This window comes from Mustelus asterias, chromosome 7 (assembly GCF_964213995.1).
Source record: "Mustelus asterias chromosome 7, sMusAst1.hap1.1, whole genome shotgun sequence".
In the NCBI taxonomy this organism is placed as follows: Eukaryota; Metazoa; Chordata; class Chondrichthyes; order Carcharhiniformes; family Triakidae; genus Mustelus; species Mustelus asterias.
Window position 1 is genome coordinate 124,238,244 of NC_135807.1, and position 19,729 is coordinate 124,257,972.

Here is a 19,729-nt window from a genome sequence, read left to right on the forward strand (position 1 = left end):
GCGCATCGTCTTGTACTCTCAAGCGTGGACGTTTCTGCTAGAAACTGCCGGTGAGGGACAGTCAGCTATAAACGCCGGGTGTAGTTTGCACTGAGAAGATGGAGAAAACGAGGATTAGCTGAAGCTAACTTGCTAAGTAGCACTGCCAAGGAGGACAAACTTCAGCGCACTGGACCTGCGTCACTACACGGACAGCTTGCTGCATTTTGTTTTCCTGCTGCATCACCTTCCCGCTCGCAGACCCTTCTGGACTGTGTGTGTCGTGGTTGCGTGAGTAACTGGAGACTATACTATCAAGACACTGAACGGTATCAGCAGTGTGTTGTTGAGGGCGTGTTTTCTTCACGTGCACCAACGTATGGGCCCCAACGTTTATAAGTCCAAGCGCTTGGTAATATTTTGAACATTTCTCAGGGTTGAAACTGTTTAATTGAAAAATCTTTAGTTTGGGACTCTTTGCCTGTTTTATGAGACGCAACAATGCAAGAAAATAAATTTATTTTTGTTATTCCGATTGCATGGTTGTCCTGAACCTTTTCTTATTATAAGGTTTACATACTTACCAGTTTAGGAGGCACCGCGCTATTATTAATAGGTTATTACTCTAGATTGCAACTGCATACACTAATCCTTTTCATTCACGCCTGTACTGACATTTATTGGTAAATAGGAAATTTAGCCTAGCTCAACACCAACCGCTAAGAACTCAGGATCCTGTTAATTGAACATTTACATAGTAGCCCTTTATAACATCAAGCACATCCCAGGTGTAGCTTTACTTAACTCAGCTGGTCAGAGCATATAGTTGTCAGCAGGGGGTTACACACAATTAAAAGAAAATAACATTTTATAGGCGTGCTTTTTCACTGCAGAGCTGGTCAGAATTATTCTGACAAAATACAATGATTTTGGATTTTGACAGTATCTCTGAAAAATTAATGAAATTCAGTTAAATCCTGGTCATATTTGAGATTTATTATGCCAATTAAGTTTGGTGTGAATATGGCATAATTCACTTCAATTGTCAATAGTCTTGAGTTTGTGATATCAAAGTGAAAAGGAATATAAAATCTCTAAATATTGGATTCTTTAAAGAAAGATAGTAATGATGTAAATACTGCTGCTGTTATTTCTCAATTAGATAATTATGTATTAGGCAGCAGTCAGATTTTCATGTGTACTGTTAGGCAATGTAGTTAAAGATACTAATGGTGCATTTTCTAACCACTGTAAAAGCAACAGGAAACTGTTTTGGTAATAGTCATAGAGGTTTACAGCATGAAACAGGCTCTTCGGCCCAACTTGTCCATGCCATTAAAAATGAATAATATTTAACTAAAATATATTGTTTGCTGATGAAACTTGATGACTATCTACATTAATTACTAATGCTTAGAAAATGAAGAATCCTAAATCAGTAATTTTCATTTTTTCATATCCAGCGATTTTACTTTGTTCGGTCAATGATCTTTTAGTGATGATCAACACTAATATGTCCAGTTCAGCTTTGTCAGTCAAAGCCAGGTTGATACAGAGCTCTTCAATAATGATTGCTGATGCATCGATGTTTGGTGAACAATGATGCAGGTTAATTAAATATTTTCTTCAGTTTTTGGTTCCTTTTCTTGCAACGAGATCCTACCCTTTAGCCCAGAACAATCTGTACTCAATAATTAAGAACAAGGCTTACTTTTTGCTTCTCTCATTGAAAGGTATTATCATTTATATTGGTTTTGTTCAAAACATTTTGTTGTACTTAGCATGCAAAAAAAGGTAAATCAGATTAGCTAATGCTTTGATGCTTAGTTGGATAAGAAAATGCATATTTTCTACGTCTACTCATTTAATTATGTAATAAATTAGATACAATCCCTTTGGCAAATGAAATTGTTATTAACCACACTAGGCTGATGCATGCCTTATTGGAATAGCAAGAGTTGAGCGGTAAACTAATCTTTAAACAAATAAGAAAAAGATGATCAGATTGTCTTATATTTAACTGCCCTTTAACCATAATGTTGTAGAATTATGTTTATACCTGGATTTGCATATTAGTAAGAAGTTTAACAACACCAGGTTAAAGTCCAACAGGTTTATTTGGTAGCAAAAGCCACACAAGCTTTCGAGGCTCTGAGCCCCTTCTTCAGGTGAGTGGGAATTCTGTTCACAAACAGAACTTATAAGACACAGACTCAATTTACATGAATAATGGTTGGAATGCGAATACTTACAACTAATCCAGTCTTTAAGAAACAAAACAATGGGAGTGGAGAGAGCATCAAGACAGGCTAAAAAGATGTGTATTGTCTCCAGACAAGACAGCCAGTGAAACTCTGCAGGTCTTAAAGACTGGATTAGTTGTAAGTATTCGCATTCCAACCATTATTCATGTAAATTGAGTCTGTGTCTTATAAGTTCTGTTTGTGAACAGAATTCCCACTCACCTGAAGAAGGGGCTCAGAGCCTCGAAAGCTTGTGTGGCTTTTGCTACCAAATAAACCTGTTGGACTTTAACCTGGTGTTGTTAAACTTCTTACTGTGTTTACCCCAGTCCAACGCCGGCATCTCCACATCATGACTTTGCATATTAGAGCAGTGACCTCAAAAGACATAGACCAATCAAGTTGTTAACTGAGCACAACCATGATTACGAAGTAATAATTCCACTTGCATGGCTGTGGATCTGTTGCTGTATATAAAATTATGGAATTTAGCTCCCATTTTATCAGAATTCAGAAAGGCAGACAAGGCAGTTTTGCAGAGCATAATGCATTAAGCTTATTTCTGCTCATATGGCCTTGGGATATGGCATGACAGATGAGTTGATTTGGATAGGCTGAGGATTTTTTAAAAAAACGTCTGTCTACTGGTATAGGATCTGTTTAATGTGCTGATTAAAGGAGGCAAATAATCCTGTTAATTTGTGCAGGAAAAATGCATGTGAATTTCATATTAAGTATTTAAAATTTCAGCTAAATTGATATTGTCTGTAACTAACACTGTACATAAAGCACCAAGTGACTACATTGTTGGTTAACATTCAAAGTAAAAGCTAGTAATAAAGTGCATCTTTAATCAACAAGCAGCATGGTTTTCAAAACGGAAATGTTAGGGAGCAGTTTTGTATTGTAACCAAAAGATAGATCTAATTGGTTTATCTATTTCCTGTATGCAGTTGAGAAAGATGATTAGAATTTTTGAATACAGAAATATTTTGGTAGAATTGATGGTGTAGAAATAGATTGCAAGTAAGCAGATATTAAGTTCCAGATTCATGCAAGTTTGAATCTATGGAATAAATAAAATTCTTATACAGAGTAAAGTTCTTGTATAATTTACAAAATTTTCAGAAATCAAACCACTGGTGTCAGCAGAATTTTCTAATTATTGAAGACTTAAACTAAAGTTAGAATTTTTTTTCTCACAATTTCCATAGTCAAGCTTTCCCCTTATATATGTATTCTTTGAAAAAGAACATGCCAAACCTTGGGTGAGATTTTCTGTCCTCACTCCTGATGCGCTATTCAGACACGAGGTTTGAAGCTCAGTAAATGAAAGGCTTTTATTTACTGTTAACGAAGCTACCAGAACTTATATACACTATCCCAGACTGAAGGGGTCCCGGCCAGAGCAGGGACTCTTATACCTCTCCCAGGAGGCGGAGCCCGACTGGGATGTGCCACAACACTACAGTACAAAGGTGTAACAACCCCACCCTAACCCAACAGCAACAATAGCACAACCCAACAGTAACATATGTACATCCTTGTAGTCCTGGCCAGCCCCTGGCTCAGCACTATCCAGTGGGAACCAACGATGGTTCACCACAACTCCACCCCATCCTTCCTCCCCCCCTTAAAAATGCCTACTGAGATCCTGGACTTTATTTATAACTAGAAGCATGGATACAAATGCAAAGAAGTTATGATGAACCTTTATACAAAACTGGTTTGAGCTTAGCTGAAATCTTGTGTCCAATTCTGCGCACTTAACTTTAGGAAAAATGTGAGGGTTTTGGAGAGGGTTGTGGAAATAACATGAGGATTCCAGGAATGTGGGACTTTAATTGCAAGAATAGATTGCAGAATCTTGGATTGTTTTCTAAGAGAAAATCGAGAGATTCCATTGAGGTTCAAATTGGGGAGTCTAGACAGAGTAGATAAAGAAAAATTGTTCTAATTGGCGGAAGGGTTAAGAACCGGAGGACACTGATTGATGAAAGAATTAAAGGCGACATGAGGGGAAACCTTTTTTTACTCTGTGTAATGTTAAGATCTGGAATGCACTGTCTTGGTGTGTAGTTGGTAAATTCAGTTGTCGCTTTCAAAAGGGAATTGGTCAAGTACTTAAAGATAAAAGTTGAAGGGATACAGGTGAAGGGTGCATGCGTGAAGCTAGCTAAGTTGCTGTTGCAGAGAACTAGTATGGACTCAAAGGGCTAAATGGCTAACTTCTGTGCTGTAACCGTTCTATGATTCTGTAAATAAATTGGATATAAGAAAACATTAATTTGATTTGCTATGTTGAACTTAAACCATCATCCCTCTTTCTGCAGTCCTATAACAATACAAACGTCCAAACTGAGCATGAGAAGTATCTCGATCATATCTCTTTTCAGTCCTTTGCTTTCTGATGAAAAGAGCCACATATCATTGAGTTGACTGCCATTTGTTTTATTCTCCAAACTGATTAAGTTAATAGTTCTTTCTATAATGTTTCCAGCTTGGTATTTCACATCACCACAATGACCCAAATTTTACATTTTGATGAATAATGAGGCACTCAGTGCTCACAGGTATTGCAGGGTAGCAAGTTCTGCAATTTACACATGCGCACTTAAATGCAGAAATCTGGAAGTTGTTGTCAGTGACGCCCTGTTATTTCATTGGCTGTGCTGTTGCAGTCTTTGCTAATGGAATATGAAAATTTTTCAACATAATGACATGAAATTTTGATATTTCTCCACTTGCTGAGGACTGACGAGGGAGTTGGGCATTTGTAAGTGGGTGTGTTTTTAACAATGTAATAAATACTTATTACTGTTGAACAAGCTTTCTGGCCCTGAAAAAATACAAGTGTGGACTCTCATTTTCTTTGAAGAAAATTGATGTTTCATAATTTTAAATATATATTCTTTTAGTCTTGTTTTTCGCTCTTATCTCTCCCTGAATCCCATGTGTATGTTTTGATCTTAATTTGCACCCTGTGCAGTGTTTTAAATATTACTTGTATTTCCTGTTTTTATGCTACTTGCTTTGCACTCCATGTCTGTGAGGATTTTTCAGTCTGATTAGTTGAAGAATATCCCTGGTGCTTTCCCTATTTGGGCATGGATTTCAAGCAAACACTGGATGACTGGAAGTTTCTAATAAACCTGCTGAAAGTCTATCGGCAAACTGTATAAGATATGAATGGTTAAAGATGTTACTTTGGCACTCAAAATAAGATCTTGGCCAATAGATTTTGACAATTATCTTTTCATTTTTGCTTCATCTCGTGTCAGCTGTGGCTCAGAGGCAGTGCCTCTGAGTCAGAAGGTTGTGGGTTCACATTCCATTCTATTGAGCACAATAATCTAGGTGTTGCTGATGGATTACTGACAGAGGTGTCATGTTTTGGATGAAACGTTATGTGCCCTCAGTTGGACTTGAAGAATCCCATGACACTATTTAATTGAACAGTGGCATTATCCCCAGTGCCCTGTCCAATATTTAACCACAGTAAGAAGTCTCACAACACCAGGTTAAAGTCCAACAGGTTTATTTGGTATCCCGATTTTTGGGAGCGCTGCTTCTTCACCAGGTGAGTGGAGAGTTGGGTTCACAAACAGGGCATATATAGACACAGACTCGATGATAAGATAATGGTTGGAATGTGAGTCTTAACAGGTAATCAAGCCTTTACAGATGCAGACAATGCGAGTGGAGAGAGAGAGTTCAGCACAGGTTAAAGAGGTGTGAGTTGTCTCAAGCCAAGACAGTTGGCCAAATGGTTACAGGTAATGTGACATGAACCAAGATCCCGGTTGATGCCGTCCTTGTGTGCGGAACTTGGCTATCAGTTTCTGCTCGGCGATTCTGCGTTGTTGTGTGTCTTGAAGGCCGCTCTGGAGAATGCTTAACCGAAGATCGGAGGCTGAATGCCTTTGACTGCTGAGGCTGAATGCCTTTGACTGACAGGAAGGAAACACTCCTGCCTGGTGATTGTCGAGCGGTGTCCATTCATCCGTTGTCGTAGCGTCTGCATGGTCTCGTCGATGTACCATGCGTCGGGACATCCTTTCCTGCAGCGTATCAGGTAGACAATGTTGGCCGAGTCGTATGAGTATGTACCGTGTACCTGGTGGATGATGATCTCACATGAGATGATGGCATCTGTGTCGATGATCCGGCATGTCTTGCAGAGGTTGCTGTGGCAGGGTTGTGTGGTGTCGTGATCGCTGTTCTCCTGAAGGCTGAGTAGTTTGCTGCGAACCATGGTCTGTTTGAGGTTACGCAGTTGTTTGAAGGCAAGTCGTGGGTGTGTGGGGACGGCCTTGGCGAGATGTTCGTCTTCATCGATGACATGTTGAAGCTCCGGAGAAGTACTGGACGACGAAGGGTACTCTGTCGACCGTGTCCCATGTTTGCCTTCTGAGGAGGTCGGTGCAGCTTTTCGCTGTGGCGTGTCCGAACTGTTGATTGATGAGTCGAGCACCATATCCTGTTTTATGCCACACCGACCTCCCCAGGTGACAAACACAGGACATGGCTGACAGAGTACCCTTCGTCGTCCAGTACTTCCCCAGAACGGAGAAGCTAGGACATCTTTGAAGCCTTCAACATGTCATCGATGAAGGCGAACATCCCGCCAAGGTCATCCCCACACCCCCACTACTTGCCTTCAAACAACTGCGTAACCTCAAACAGACCATTGTTCGGAGCAAACTACCCAGCCTTCAGGAAAATAGTAATCACAACACCACACAACCCTGTCACAGCAACTTCTGCAAGACGTGTCGGATTATCGACACAGATGCCATCACCTCACATGAGAACATCATCCACCAGGTACACAGTACATACTCATGCGACTTGGCCAACCTGATATGCTGCAGGAAAGGATGTCCCAAGGCATGGTACATCGGCGGCACCATGCAGGCGCTGCAACAATAGATGAATGGACATCGCTCGATAATCACCAGGCAGGAGTATTCCCTTCCTGTCATGGAACACTTCAGCAGTCAAAGGCATTCAGCCTCCGATCTTCGGGTAAGCATTCTCCAAGGCGGCCTTCAAGACACATGACAGTGCAGAATCGCCAAGCAGAAACTGATAGCCAAGTTCCGCACACGCGAGGATGGCTTCAATGGGACCTTGGGTTCATGCCACACTACCTGTAACCATTTGGCCTGGGCTTGTGGAATCTTACTAATTGTCTTGGCTTGAGACAATTCACACCTCTTTAACCTGTGCTTAACCTTCTCTCCACTCGCATTGCACCTGTAAAGACTTGATTACCTGTTGACTCGCATTCCAACCATTATCTTGTAATTGAGTCTGTGCCTGTATATGCCCTTTTTGTGAACCCAACTCTCCACTCACCTGATGAAGGAGCAGCGCTCCAAAAGCTCGTGCTACCAAATAAACCTGTTGAACTTTAACCTGGTGTTGTGAGACTTCTTACTGTGCCAACCCAATTCAAACGCCGGCATCTCCACATCATTAATATTTATCCTTAATTAACATCACTAAAATATATTGTCTTGTCATTATCTTATTCATATCTTATTGCTGCTTATGGGAACCTGGCTGCTTCATTTGCTTGTTGCAATGATTGCATTTCAAAAAATAATTGGCTGGAAATCATTTAGGATGTCTGGTGGTCATGAAAGAAAGACTTGCATTTATATTGCAACTTTTATGACCACCAGACATTTCAAAGCACTCTCAGCTATTGAAGTACAACGATGTGATATAAATGCAAGTTTTTTTAAAATCCAAATGTTGTTAGCTTCTCTCACCATGAGGAAGGGTTCTCATGACTTCATTTAAATCCCTGTTTAGATATCTTCACAATTGCATCCAAGGATTTGCTTGATTTGGGGAGGGAAAGAGGGAGTGAAAACCAATCTAGTTATTATCTTATCCTTCAAATATCCATAATTTTTTTCAAGTCATTGAATGGGGGTGTGTGATTAAGTGAGGCAACGAAATGTGGTAAATACTGTAATTATTTTTCTTTGCTGTTTGCTTTCATAGGCTTTAGACTTGGACAAAAATGCACTACAAAAAGTAAAGAAATCGGCAAAATCAATAAACACTTCAGGTCAAGGTAAGTTTTAGCTGCAGTATTTATTCTTTTTCTGTCTTCACACAATGTATATATGGCAAACAATGTATTTTAAATCTGTAATATGCCTTATACAACAAAGTTGTGTTATTAAACAAAGTACACTTTCTTGTTATATATTTGAATAGTTGCATGATTGCTTTAAGAGCTGATCGCATGATTTGGTGGTAATGTCATTAGGGTGTTGCTGTTTAGTTTCAGTTTCTGTTCCGTGCAGTGCAGAGAACATCTCTTTCATTAAACCTATTGCGTGTTGGTTTGAATCTGTGTGTACAAACCATGCCCTTTTCTTGTGTAAAACCCAAAATCTCAAACATAGTTAGGACATTACAAAATTAAATTGGCAACGAGTCAGGATTTTGTTTTGTCGAGAAAAGATCCTAAGTAAAAACAACAACACTGGGGATCCTCACACTTTGAATGTTAGAAGGCTAGCAAAACTCATCAAGAGGATTAAACATTGAAGTAGGAGTAGGAGGACCAAGAACAAAAACTGTTGTTTTAAAAAGGGGGTTTATCCGATCAGAGAAGGATGAGATTCCAGGCAGTCTCTGGAATATATGAAAAGGATGCTTTGCTATATGGCTGGGGCTGTTTGGAAAAAAAATCAAGTCAGTGGTCTCCAGGGTAAAAAGGAAAGTATTGGGAAGACAGTAAAAAATATATACTGAGCAGTCTCGAGTCGCTAGTGCCTAGAAGAGAAATAGCAGGTCAAATAGGATCTATGGGTCCATTCAATGAAGAAAATGAATCATGGAGTTCCTATGCAGAATGAGGTCTCAGTACTTTGTACAAGTGAATAAAATTGCAAGCTAATTGCTTGTACCAGTTTTTCTCAGTATAATAGGGAATAAAACCTTACATTTGCTCGAATGCTTAGTTCATGCAGCAAAGTCAGGAACCAAAACTTAGGATGATTTGACAAAGATCCTTGAAGAGCTTGGGCGGAATTTGCCCAAAATATTTCCAAGTTTCATAACAGCAAGAAAACAGCAGTTTTTTTAGCTAACCTTTTTGGCGCGCGCACATTGCAACCTTCCAACACTTGGTGCAATGAAAGAGCCTCCATGCAATTCACACCCTCATGGAGACTGCAGGCATGTGACTCGCCCAAAGAGGTCACAGCTGTATGCAGTTAATAAGAGGGAGCTCCATTTAAGCGCTTACAGTGCGCATACAGTCACACCAGGAAGGTGGCACCGTGCAGAGCATCTCCATGATTTATGAAGGGAAAGTTAGGGCGACTGCTGGACGTCATGGAGGAGAGGGCGGCTGTTTCCTTCCTCAGGCATCAGGCTGGCGGTGTTTGCCCACGCAGTGACACAGAGGACGTGCACCCAGAGCAGAAAGAAAATGAATGACCTCGTTTGGGCAGCAAGGGTGAGTGTCCATTCCGTTGTGCCATCAATCCCGTGTGTCGTGCCTGGAATAGCCATGTTGAGCCACTTCTTGACACCCTGTGGCTTTCCAGCAACTGACTCCCTAGCAACTGCCTCCAACCCCTCTGGACCCCATCGCAAACCCTGTCTACCGAGGCACAGGCCCGACATACACCACCCAGTTGTACCCATCTTCGGCACCTCACACCCTTCGAGCCATCAGGCTTTCAATCCCCCCTCCCTTTAAGTTCCCCCCAGGAGAAGTTGGCCCATAACTGTCAGGAATGGGCGAAGACCGGGTCGGGGGGGGTTCCCAAGCTGTGCATACTCACTACATTTGAGGAGTGAGCCATGGAGCTGTCGGGGGAGTCAGAGGATAAGCGCTGTGACCGACAGCCAGGTCGGGGTGTGCCACAGAAGTGAGGAGCCACAAAACCTTCATTCATATGACCTATCTGCCCAGATACTTCTCCCTCCCTTGCACTGAACTGCACGTCTTGTTTTGCAGGAGATGATCCCAATGAGGCTGGCCTGTCATGGAGTTGACACCACCACCCCCGCCCCCCCCCCCCCCCCCCACCCCCCCCCCCCCCCCCCCACCCCCACCCCGGTACCCCACAGTGACTCTAATTGACACCTTGGGGAAAGGCTCCAATGATATCTCTGAGGAAAACGTTTGGCACGGGCATCACGCAAACCATCTACCAGCATAGACACAGTCACCTTGATGGGACATGTTAGTGGTGAGGTTTCTGGGACACTTTCTGGTGAGGACCACACAGCCCTTATAATACATCAACTGGATGTGGGAACATCTGAGGGCTCTGGCACATGGAGGATTCCCGGAGCCAAGGAAACAGTTGGCCCCCAGCTAGGTGCCAGGCATGCTGGACTCATTTCTCCTGAAACTGCTCGAGATGCAGAAGCAGAACTGGGATTGCAGAAGGGCTGTCAGCAACTGCAAGGCTGTTTCAAGGAGTCCCACAGCCTTCAGTCACTGAAGATGCTGCCGGCATTGCGAGACACTCAGGCCAACTCTGCAAGAGTGGTGGCTGTGGTGGAAAACCTGGGGCCAGAAATGATCACCGTGGGTTGCAGAATCCAAAGCATTGCTGAGTCTCCGAGGACATGGCCTCGGAGGCATGCTTGAGACACAACGGGTCATGGCTGCCTGCTTTGAGAGCGTGGCCCAGCCAGAGAGGGTCATGGCTGCAGGACTCAGGAGCTTGGCACAGCCTCAGAGGGCACTTGCTGAGGGGATCCAGAGTTTGTTCCAGATTAGAGCCTCTCGCTGAAGGCTCGTGCACCATGGGGCAGATGCAGTTGGACCTCCAGGACTGACAGAGCCAGGTGGCGCAGAGGCCTCTGGAGCTCACTTCAGCTGTCTCTCCATTCCAGTAGTCCACGGGCACTCCGAGAGAGGAGGAGAGGCTGGAGCTCATGCCGGGGCCTTCCACCCAGGATCGTAGCAGTATCTAGCCCTTCCGAATCCCTCCTTCCCGACACCGGTGCATCTCATGGGCAGTGGGATGAACAGTATGGCCCAGTACGGCTACCTCTGTGACACATGAAAGTCACTTGGGGCCCTCTAGGTCCCGGCCCCCCAGGGGACATTTGCCAAGGGAATCACAGACTAACTGCACATTCAGGGACTGGAACCCCTTCCTATTTATAAAGGGCACTCCTTGATCGTATACAGCCCGCAGGGCGAAGTGTGTTCCCTCGATAGCCCCCTGCATGTGGGACATCCAGCGTTGCCGGTGAAGCCTGCAGCTTGGGCTTCCTGTTCTACCTGGCCCACATTGAAGTAGATCTAATTGCCTGCCCGGGCATACAGGGCATCCGTCACCTCAAGATTGCACGTGTGCCCAGAAGACTGAGAGTTGCCGTACAGGCCTCCATTGGAGGCCTGAAAGGACCTGGTGGCGTAGAAGTGGAAGCCAGCGTGACCTTCACTGCCACTGGGAGCAGGTGTCGTCCTCCTGCGTGAGGTGCAAGATCCGCGAGGATCTATCACGGGTACCGCGCTGTCTCCTTGCTGAGATGCAGTCTGCGGCGGCACATGGCGAGTGGCAGTTCATCGAATGACGAGAGTCCTGTAGTGGCAGGGTCTCCGCCTCCGATGTCCTCTGGCCCTCTTCTCAGCACGATGGGTGGCCGCATCCTGCCCCTGACCGGCAGCCCCCTGCCCTCCTCCTCCCGCCACCTCTGGCCTGGACTGGCCTTGAACCGGGTGCAAGTCTCTCTTCTCCTCAGCAGCCACAAGAATTACTACAAAGTCGATTGACTCCAAACCAAAATCCATACTTGAGGTGGGGAGCGGAAGAGAGAGAGAGAGAGAGAGAGAGAGACAATCAGTAAGGTTATCCTCCCCAGGCCCCTCACTCCCTCCTAGCCACCAGTATCCCCATGAATCTGGGCGCTGGCAACCTGACATGATCCCTGGTGCCATGCGCCACGTCAATGGGCTGCCGACCATTGCACATCATTGTCATGGCGGTCACGGAGCATACGGGTGGCTCTGCGGAGTCCCCATTGGCAACTCCTGAAGCATAGAGATGAGTGCACCCACCTGGCTTCCAAGAATGTCTTGAAGTTCAGAGAGGCGGTGGAGAAGCAGCTTTGTGACTATCATGAATTGGTTTCCCATTTTGGGAGCACTGCAGGAGTTCATCTGGTGTGGGGAGCCTTGTTAACATCCGCAGAACTCCCTTGATTGGAGCAACAGTTGCCAGACCTGATGCTTGTTACTGTTGGTGGGGTCTTAGATGGAATGTCGACAGAAACCACAGAGCCTGTCCAGCAAACAGGTGGCAGGGTAACCATAGTGAAATCAGTGGGGTTGGGAGTAGAACACATAAGTAATCATTGAGGGGTCGTTCAATGAGCCTGAAGTTAGCAGGCAGTGACCCCCGACCTGGGGACCCCATTATGGGCATGAGTCCCGTCCCCCCCCCCCCCCCCCCCCCCCCCCCCCCCCCCCCCCCCTCTGCACCCTAGATCTGGTGCTCATTGGTACTCAGCATCTAGCTCCCCTTTGCGTCTGACCCACGATTTTATAGAGCAGTTGTGATTCGCGCTGGTGTCATGCCAGGCTGGAGAGGTGGGAAACATTCAGGAGGGGGAAACGGAAGCCTGCCGTTCTCGCTAATATTGAAATCCATTCAAATTTATGTGACTAGGCTTTGTGCCCAGTAAAAGGGGCTGGGAAGGTATTAAACCATTTGGCATTGAGTGTGAATCTGATTTTTAGCTTTGCACACTATCTTCCCAGCTCACCACGCTGATCAACTGGCACGGAAAAGTGGGAAGATCGTGCCCCATTACCCTCCAAAGCCAGTGATCATCACGGAACGGTTCAGGTTCCACCAAAGGAATCAAGTGGAAAATGAAAGCAATGCACAATTCGTGGCAACTTTAAAAAGGCTGGCATAACATTGTGAGTTTGGTGAATTATTAGAAGGTATTCTTTGAGATCGGCTAGTTTGTGGTCTCCAAAATGAGACTATCCAAAGAAGATTGCTTACTGAACATGCTTTGACTTTAAGGACAGCAGCAGAAATCACATTGCTGATGGAACTGGCTATCAAAAGTGGCTTCACAATTTGATTCAGGAATGAAGATCCACAAGTTGAGAACTCCCATAAAAAATTAAAACAGTAACAAGCATGTCACAGATGTGCCAAAATGGGCCATTCAGTGAGTGAATGCTGGAGCAAGAATAGTCAATAGAGCAAGAAGTGTGGTAAAGTGGGTCACATTGCAAAAGTTTGTTTGACTAGGCCAGCTTTCCCTGAGAAGAATCTTCAGAAGAAGGATCTTCAAGCAGAAGAACAAATTGCAAACTACAAAGAGAATTTATAACATGGAAGTAAAAGAATTACAACTGTGAAGAAGAGAATGTCCTGAGATATGAAGAAGAGCTCCACTGAATGTCTTATTCATACAGGGTGAATCACGTAGATTCTGGGTGTTTTTGTTTTAAGTGGGCAACCTATTAGGGTGGAGTTTGATGCTGTTGCTGCTGTATCTTTACTGAGACTACATGTCAACAAAAGCTGAAGTATCGTCCTTTAAAGCCAGCTGATGTGATTTTAAGTTCATACACGAAAGAGATTGTGCCGTTAAAAGGGTTACATCATGGTCAACATAGAATTGAGTGGACAAACTGCAGAATTGTGCCTCCATGTTGTCCGTGGCAAGTTTCCAACTCAATTTGGGAAATCATGGTTGGAGAAGATAAAGCTTAACTGAAGTGTTATCAACAGATTGGTCGATGCCAAAACTGACCCAACAGCACCTTCTGGATAAATACAAGAGTGTATTCGAAGAAACACTTGGCTCAATGAAGGAAGTTCAAATGAAACTCAAGATAAAGCCTAAAAGTCAACCAATAAATCTCAAATCAGGTGCGGTGCCATATTTGATTTGATTTATTATTGTCACATGTATTAGTATACAGTGAAAAGTATTGTTTCTTGCGCACTATACAGACAAAGCATACAGTACATGGAGAAGGAAAGGGGAGAGTGCCTAATGTTACAGTCATGGCTAGGATGTAGAGAAAGATCAACTTAATGAAGAGATTGAATTAAAGCATTGTTAGAGAATTTAAAAGAGTTAGAATAAAGTTTTAGAAGCATAGAACAAGAGTAAAAGATAGAATTAGAAGGTATGCTGGGCACAGCTTGCAAGAAGTCACCATGCTCCGGTGCCATCTTATTTGTCCCAAGGTCAAAGAAGAATTGGTATGATTTGTTAACACTGGTATGTTAGAGCTGGTTACAATGAGTGACTGACTAGGCTATCGTATCTGTCATGAAACCAGCTGGTTCAGTTTGTATTTGTGGTGATTGTAAAACACAATAAATCCAGTGTTGTGTGCTGATCAATATTCACTTCCTTTAATTGTAGATTTGTTTGCTGGGTTATTAGATGGATAGAAATTCAGCAAGATTGATCTTTCACAGCACATTAATAGACACATGTAGACGCTGAATCTCAACTAGTACTAACCATCATTGCTCATAAATGCCTTTTTCATTCTAAAAGATTGCCTTCTGGAATAGCATCTGCACCACCCTATTCCGAAGCTCGATGGATCAGATTTTAAGTTGTCTCTCTGGTGTAAAATGTTACCTGGATGATATTCTAATTACGGGGTCTAGTGAACAAGAGCACTTGAATAATTAAGAAGCAATGTTGGAACATCTTCAAGCACATGGTCGGCGTACCCAGAAAGAAAAGAGTAACTTTTTCCAGACGTCTGTCCAGTACTTGGATCAAGTTATTAATAGTAAAGGCCTACAGAAAGCACCTAAGGAGATAGACGCTACTTTAGAAGCACCGTGTCCGGCGAATGTGAGGCAATTCCTGTCCTTTCTAGAATTAATGAATTATCATGGCAAATTTGTTCCTAACTTAGATACATTATTGAAGTCATTTCATAATTTACTTTATGTGAAACAGTCATGGAACTGGGCAACAGAATGTGAGGAAGCATACAGGATGTTAAAGGTGCTTTGCAAAAGTCTGAATGAAGTATTGGAATCTGAAACTACCATTGCTGCTTGATAGATTGGGGCAGTTGTTTCACATATTATGCCTTTGGGAGAAGAACAACCAATAGGTTTGCTTCGCCTACTCTGACTAGTGCTGAATCTAACCATCCTCAGCTAGAAAAAGAAGCATTGAGTGTAATTTTTGTTATACAAAGGTTTCATCGTTATTTATATGGTCGTCATTTCATATTATTGACTAATCATCAAGCCTTAACTACCATTTTTGGGCCATATGAAGACATACCGTCATTAGCTGCTAGTCAGTTGCAAAGATGGCCACTGATCTTATCTACACACTCGTATGAGACTTTATATCGTCAATCAGAGTGCCATGCTGATGCATCATCATGCTTACCTGCACTTATTGAGCAAATGCCACCAACTAGTTTTGCTAATATTCTTTATTTTTCACTGGTAGATCATTTGCCTGTGACAGCTTCTCAAATTCAGAGACATATCAGAAATAATCCCATGATAGGGAAAGTGATAGAAATGTTTTTTATATTAGTGTCACAAGTAGGCTTGTATGAATAGTGCAATGAAGTTACTGTGAAAATCCCCTAGTTGCCGCACTCCAGCGCCTGTTTGAGTACACTGAGGGAGAATTTAGCATAGCCAATGAACCTAACCAGCACAACTTTTGGACTTGTACGAGGAAACCAGAGCACCCAGAAGAAACCCACACAGACACTGGGAGAACATGCTGACTCCGCACAGAAAGTGACCCAAGCCAGGAATCAAACCCAAGTCCCTGGTGCTGTGATATAGCATTGCTAGTGAGGCAACAGTACTATATGGATTTGGTTTTGAAAGGAACAATCGCTGGAACAAATTTTCCACATGCTGATTTGAAGCCTTATGTGTTAAGAAAGCTTGAGTTGACCGTCCAAGGTGGGTGGCCAATGTGGGGAATCTGAGTGATCGTTCCTCCTAGGTGCATGGAAGGGTTCTTAAACAGTTACACAAAGGACATCCTGGTATAGTCCAGATGAAGGAATTAGCACTTAGTTATTTTTGGTGGCCAGATCTGGATGCACAGGCCGAAGAAAACATGGGACAGTGTCAGTCCTGTGCATGAATAAGAAATATATCACCGTTATCTCCTTTACACTCTTGGGAATGGCCTGAAAACGATAGCATGTAGATTTTTCTGGTCCACTTGAGGGTTACAAGTTCTTCGTCATAACTAATGTGTACTGAAAGTGGCCAGAAGTTATCATGAGATTTACTATAATTAAACAAACCATTGAAAAACTTGACACAATTTTTGCAAGATTTGGTAAACTGGAACAGATTGTTAGCAATAATGGTTGATAATTTAATTCACAAGAACTTGAAAATTATCTCAAAGTAAATAACATTCAATGTATAAAATCCATACCTTGTCATCCATCAACCAGTGAATTAGTTGAAAGATTCATACAATTCTTGAAACATTCTTTAAAAGCTTCAAGAGAATTTATCACGTCATGTAAATAGCTTTTTGGCATTTTATAAAAACACTACTTATCTGAGTACCCAAATTCACCTGCATTACTAATCTAAGGGAAAGTTGAGAGCTACGTTTGATTTGTTATTACCTCCAGAAACGTCAGAGATGGTAGAACATCAAGAACAATCTCAAGTTGCTAGACGAGTAGAGAGGGCAAAACAACACTCAGTTCAACAAGGAGATCGAGTGTTAGCATGCATACAGTGAGAAATGGGTACCAGCCAATTTCTTAACATTGTTTAAACCGAAGATGAACTAGTTTGGCGATGCCATGCTGACCAGCTGTTGTCACCTCGAAATGATTTCTCCGAATCATCTCCAGAAGTGCCAATTTATTTAGTCCTTGGTATTGTCAATACGGCTACAGAAGACTTTGTTGAAGCTGCATTGCTTGATGATTGTGTCAGTGCTACTATACCATGTGTGAATGATACAGAATTAGTTCCAAGAGAAAAAGTTTGTACTAAAGTTCCAAATCATACTTAAAGCGTCAAGGACCGCCAAATTCTAGAACATTGTAACCCTAGAGGAATAGATGCCCTCCTGGTTGACTTTCTTATTGATAGTGTATGTTGATTAATGGTACATTGTACTGTCTAGACTGTTATTGTTCCTATGTTTAATTTGTTGCCATGACCAGAGAAGTAAAGCGGGGGAGCGATGTTATATGTTTAAATGGTTGCATGATTGCTTTAAGAGTTGATAGTTTGGATTCCCTAGCCCACAAAACAAGCTTTGTCTACCCTGCCAAACACCTTCATATCCTTGTATGTTTCAATGAGATCGCCGTTCATTCTTCTAAACATGGAGAGAATATAGGCCCAATTTATTCAGTCTTTCGCCACTGGACAATCATCTCATCCTGCGGACCAATGAGAAAAAAGCAGATCATTGAACAATATTTTGGTCTGTCTTCACAGCAGAAGAAGACACAAGTTCCCTACCAGAAATAGACGATAACCTAGGGGCTAAAAAGACTGATGAAATTAGAGAAATTACATCAACAGAGATAAAGTGTTGGAGAAACTTAAGCAACTGAAATCCAATAAATTTCTCAGACCTGAAGGCCTACACTGTAAGGTTCTAACAGAAATGGCTGCAGAGATAGTGGATGTACTAGCTATGAGTTTCCAAAACTCCTTGGATTCAGGAATGGTCCCACTAGGTTGGAAGTTGACAAATGTTGCACTGCTTTTCAAGAAAGGACTGCAGGCCAGTTAACCTCATGTCAGTTGTTGGAAAAATGATGGAATCTATTAGAAATTCTTAACAATACATTTTTAAAAAGCATAGCATGATTAGAACAGTTCAACATGGTTTTACCAAAGGGAAATCCTGTTTGATAAATTTTTTTGAGGACGTAATTAGTGGGGTTGATAAAGGGGAAATCAGTAGATGTAGTATACCTGGACTTCTAAAAGATTAATAGGCAAGATAAGGGTTCATGGGGTTGGAATTAGCATGGATAGCGGATTGATTGACGGACAGAAAACAAAAAGTGGACATAAATAGTTTTCAATTTGGCAGGTAGTGAATAATGGAGTGCTGCTGGGATCAGTGCTGGGGCCTAAGCTATTTACAGGACTTTGGTGAAGAAACGGAGCATAATATATTTAAATTTGCTGATGATGTCAAGCTTAGTGGATAAGTAGAGAACACAGTGAGGCTGCAAAGTCATATAGATAAGTTAGATGAATGGGCAATAAGATGGCAGAAGGAGTATAAAATAGGAAAATGTGAAGTTATTCACTTTAGTCGTAATGAAAAAGCAGAATATTTTTGGAAAGGTGTGAAACATTTAACTGTTGATGTTCAAAGAGACTTGCATGTGCTCAAACAAGGAACACAAAGTTGGCATGTAGATGCAGCAAGCAATGAGGAAGTCAAATGGCATGTTGGCCTTATTACAAGGGGATTAAAGTATAGGAATAAATAAGTCTTGCTGCAGTTGTACATGGTTTTGCTGAAACAGCATCTGTGCAGTTTTGGGTCTCCATATTTTAGAAACGACATACTTGCATTGCAGACGGTACAGCTACCTGGTTGTACCCAAAGGGGAAATGCATTTGTGTTCTAACACCCGTGCCTCTTGATGAGCACAAAAAGGAAATAACTGACACCATGCTAATTACTTATACATTTTATTATGTTCATTGTACTTCAATTGTTTTTACTTATGTGCAGGTGGAGGGCATTATCTGGGATTCATTTGAATACTTATAAAGAGGCACTTACCAAAACTGATGTAGTTGAGTTAGAAAATGTATGCTTATAGTGATAGATTTTGTAAATAAATGTAAGATTGTGTAGAGATTGGCTCCAGTATTATCCTCCACCAACTGGCTTTCTAGAATAGAACATATTACTTACATTGGCTGTGAAATATTTTTCTATCTGTATTTTTAGAATAGGGATAGTTACAGACATAGTATACCCATATGCAATTAGAATGTATAATATGATTACATCTCTTGTTTTTCTGTTTCTTTTACAGAACATGTGCAAAATGAAGAGAACTATGCACAAGCACTAGATAAATTTGGTAGTAACTTTTTAAGCCGTGATAATCCAGACCTTGGCACAGCTTTTGTTAAATTTTCCACACTCACGAAGGAACTTTCAACGTTGCTGAAAAATCTGGTAAGTGTTCAGGATCCCTTCTTTAGCATCTCTGATCCATAATGATTGTTTGCTTTCTTTATGTTACAGCCAGATCTGTCGGAAGACTTATGACTATAGTAGTCAAATGCAATATGATTGGTAAATTAGATAAAATAATTAAACAAAATAATGGTAAATTGTGTGATTTCAAAAATCACGTTCAGATCCTCACAGAACATGAGTCTCTCTTACAATTTAGATGTACACTCACTCCACAGCCTTTATATTTTTATGATGATTTTAACAAATGAAAAATTGTGTGGAATGCATGCCATGTCTCTGACCCTGTCCATAAATAAGAAGAT

General features: G+C 42.1%; 1 protein-coding gene across 2 annotated transcripts in view; it reads left to right on the forward strand.

Moving 5' to 3' along the window:
* Positions 1 to 19,729, forward strand: part of LOC144495926 (arf-GAP with SH3 domain, ANK repeat and PH domain-containing protein 1-like) — a 274,726-nt gene that overhangs the window by 85,974 nt on the left and 169,023 nt on the right. For both annotated transcript variants that reach the window (XM_078216746.1, XM_078216747.1), the window contains exons 4-5: positions 8,241 to 8,313; positions 19,258 to 19,403. In XM_078216746.1, coding sequence (XP_078072872.1) covers positions 8,241 to 8,313; positions 19,258 to 19,403 — 219 coding nt within the window. The remainder of the gene's footprint in view (positions 1 to 8,240; positions 8,314 to 19,257; positions 19,404 to 19,729) is intronic.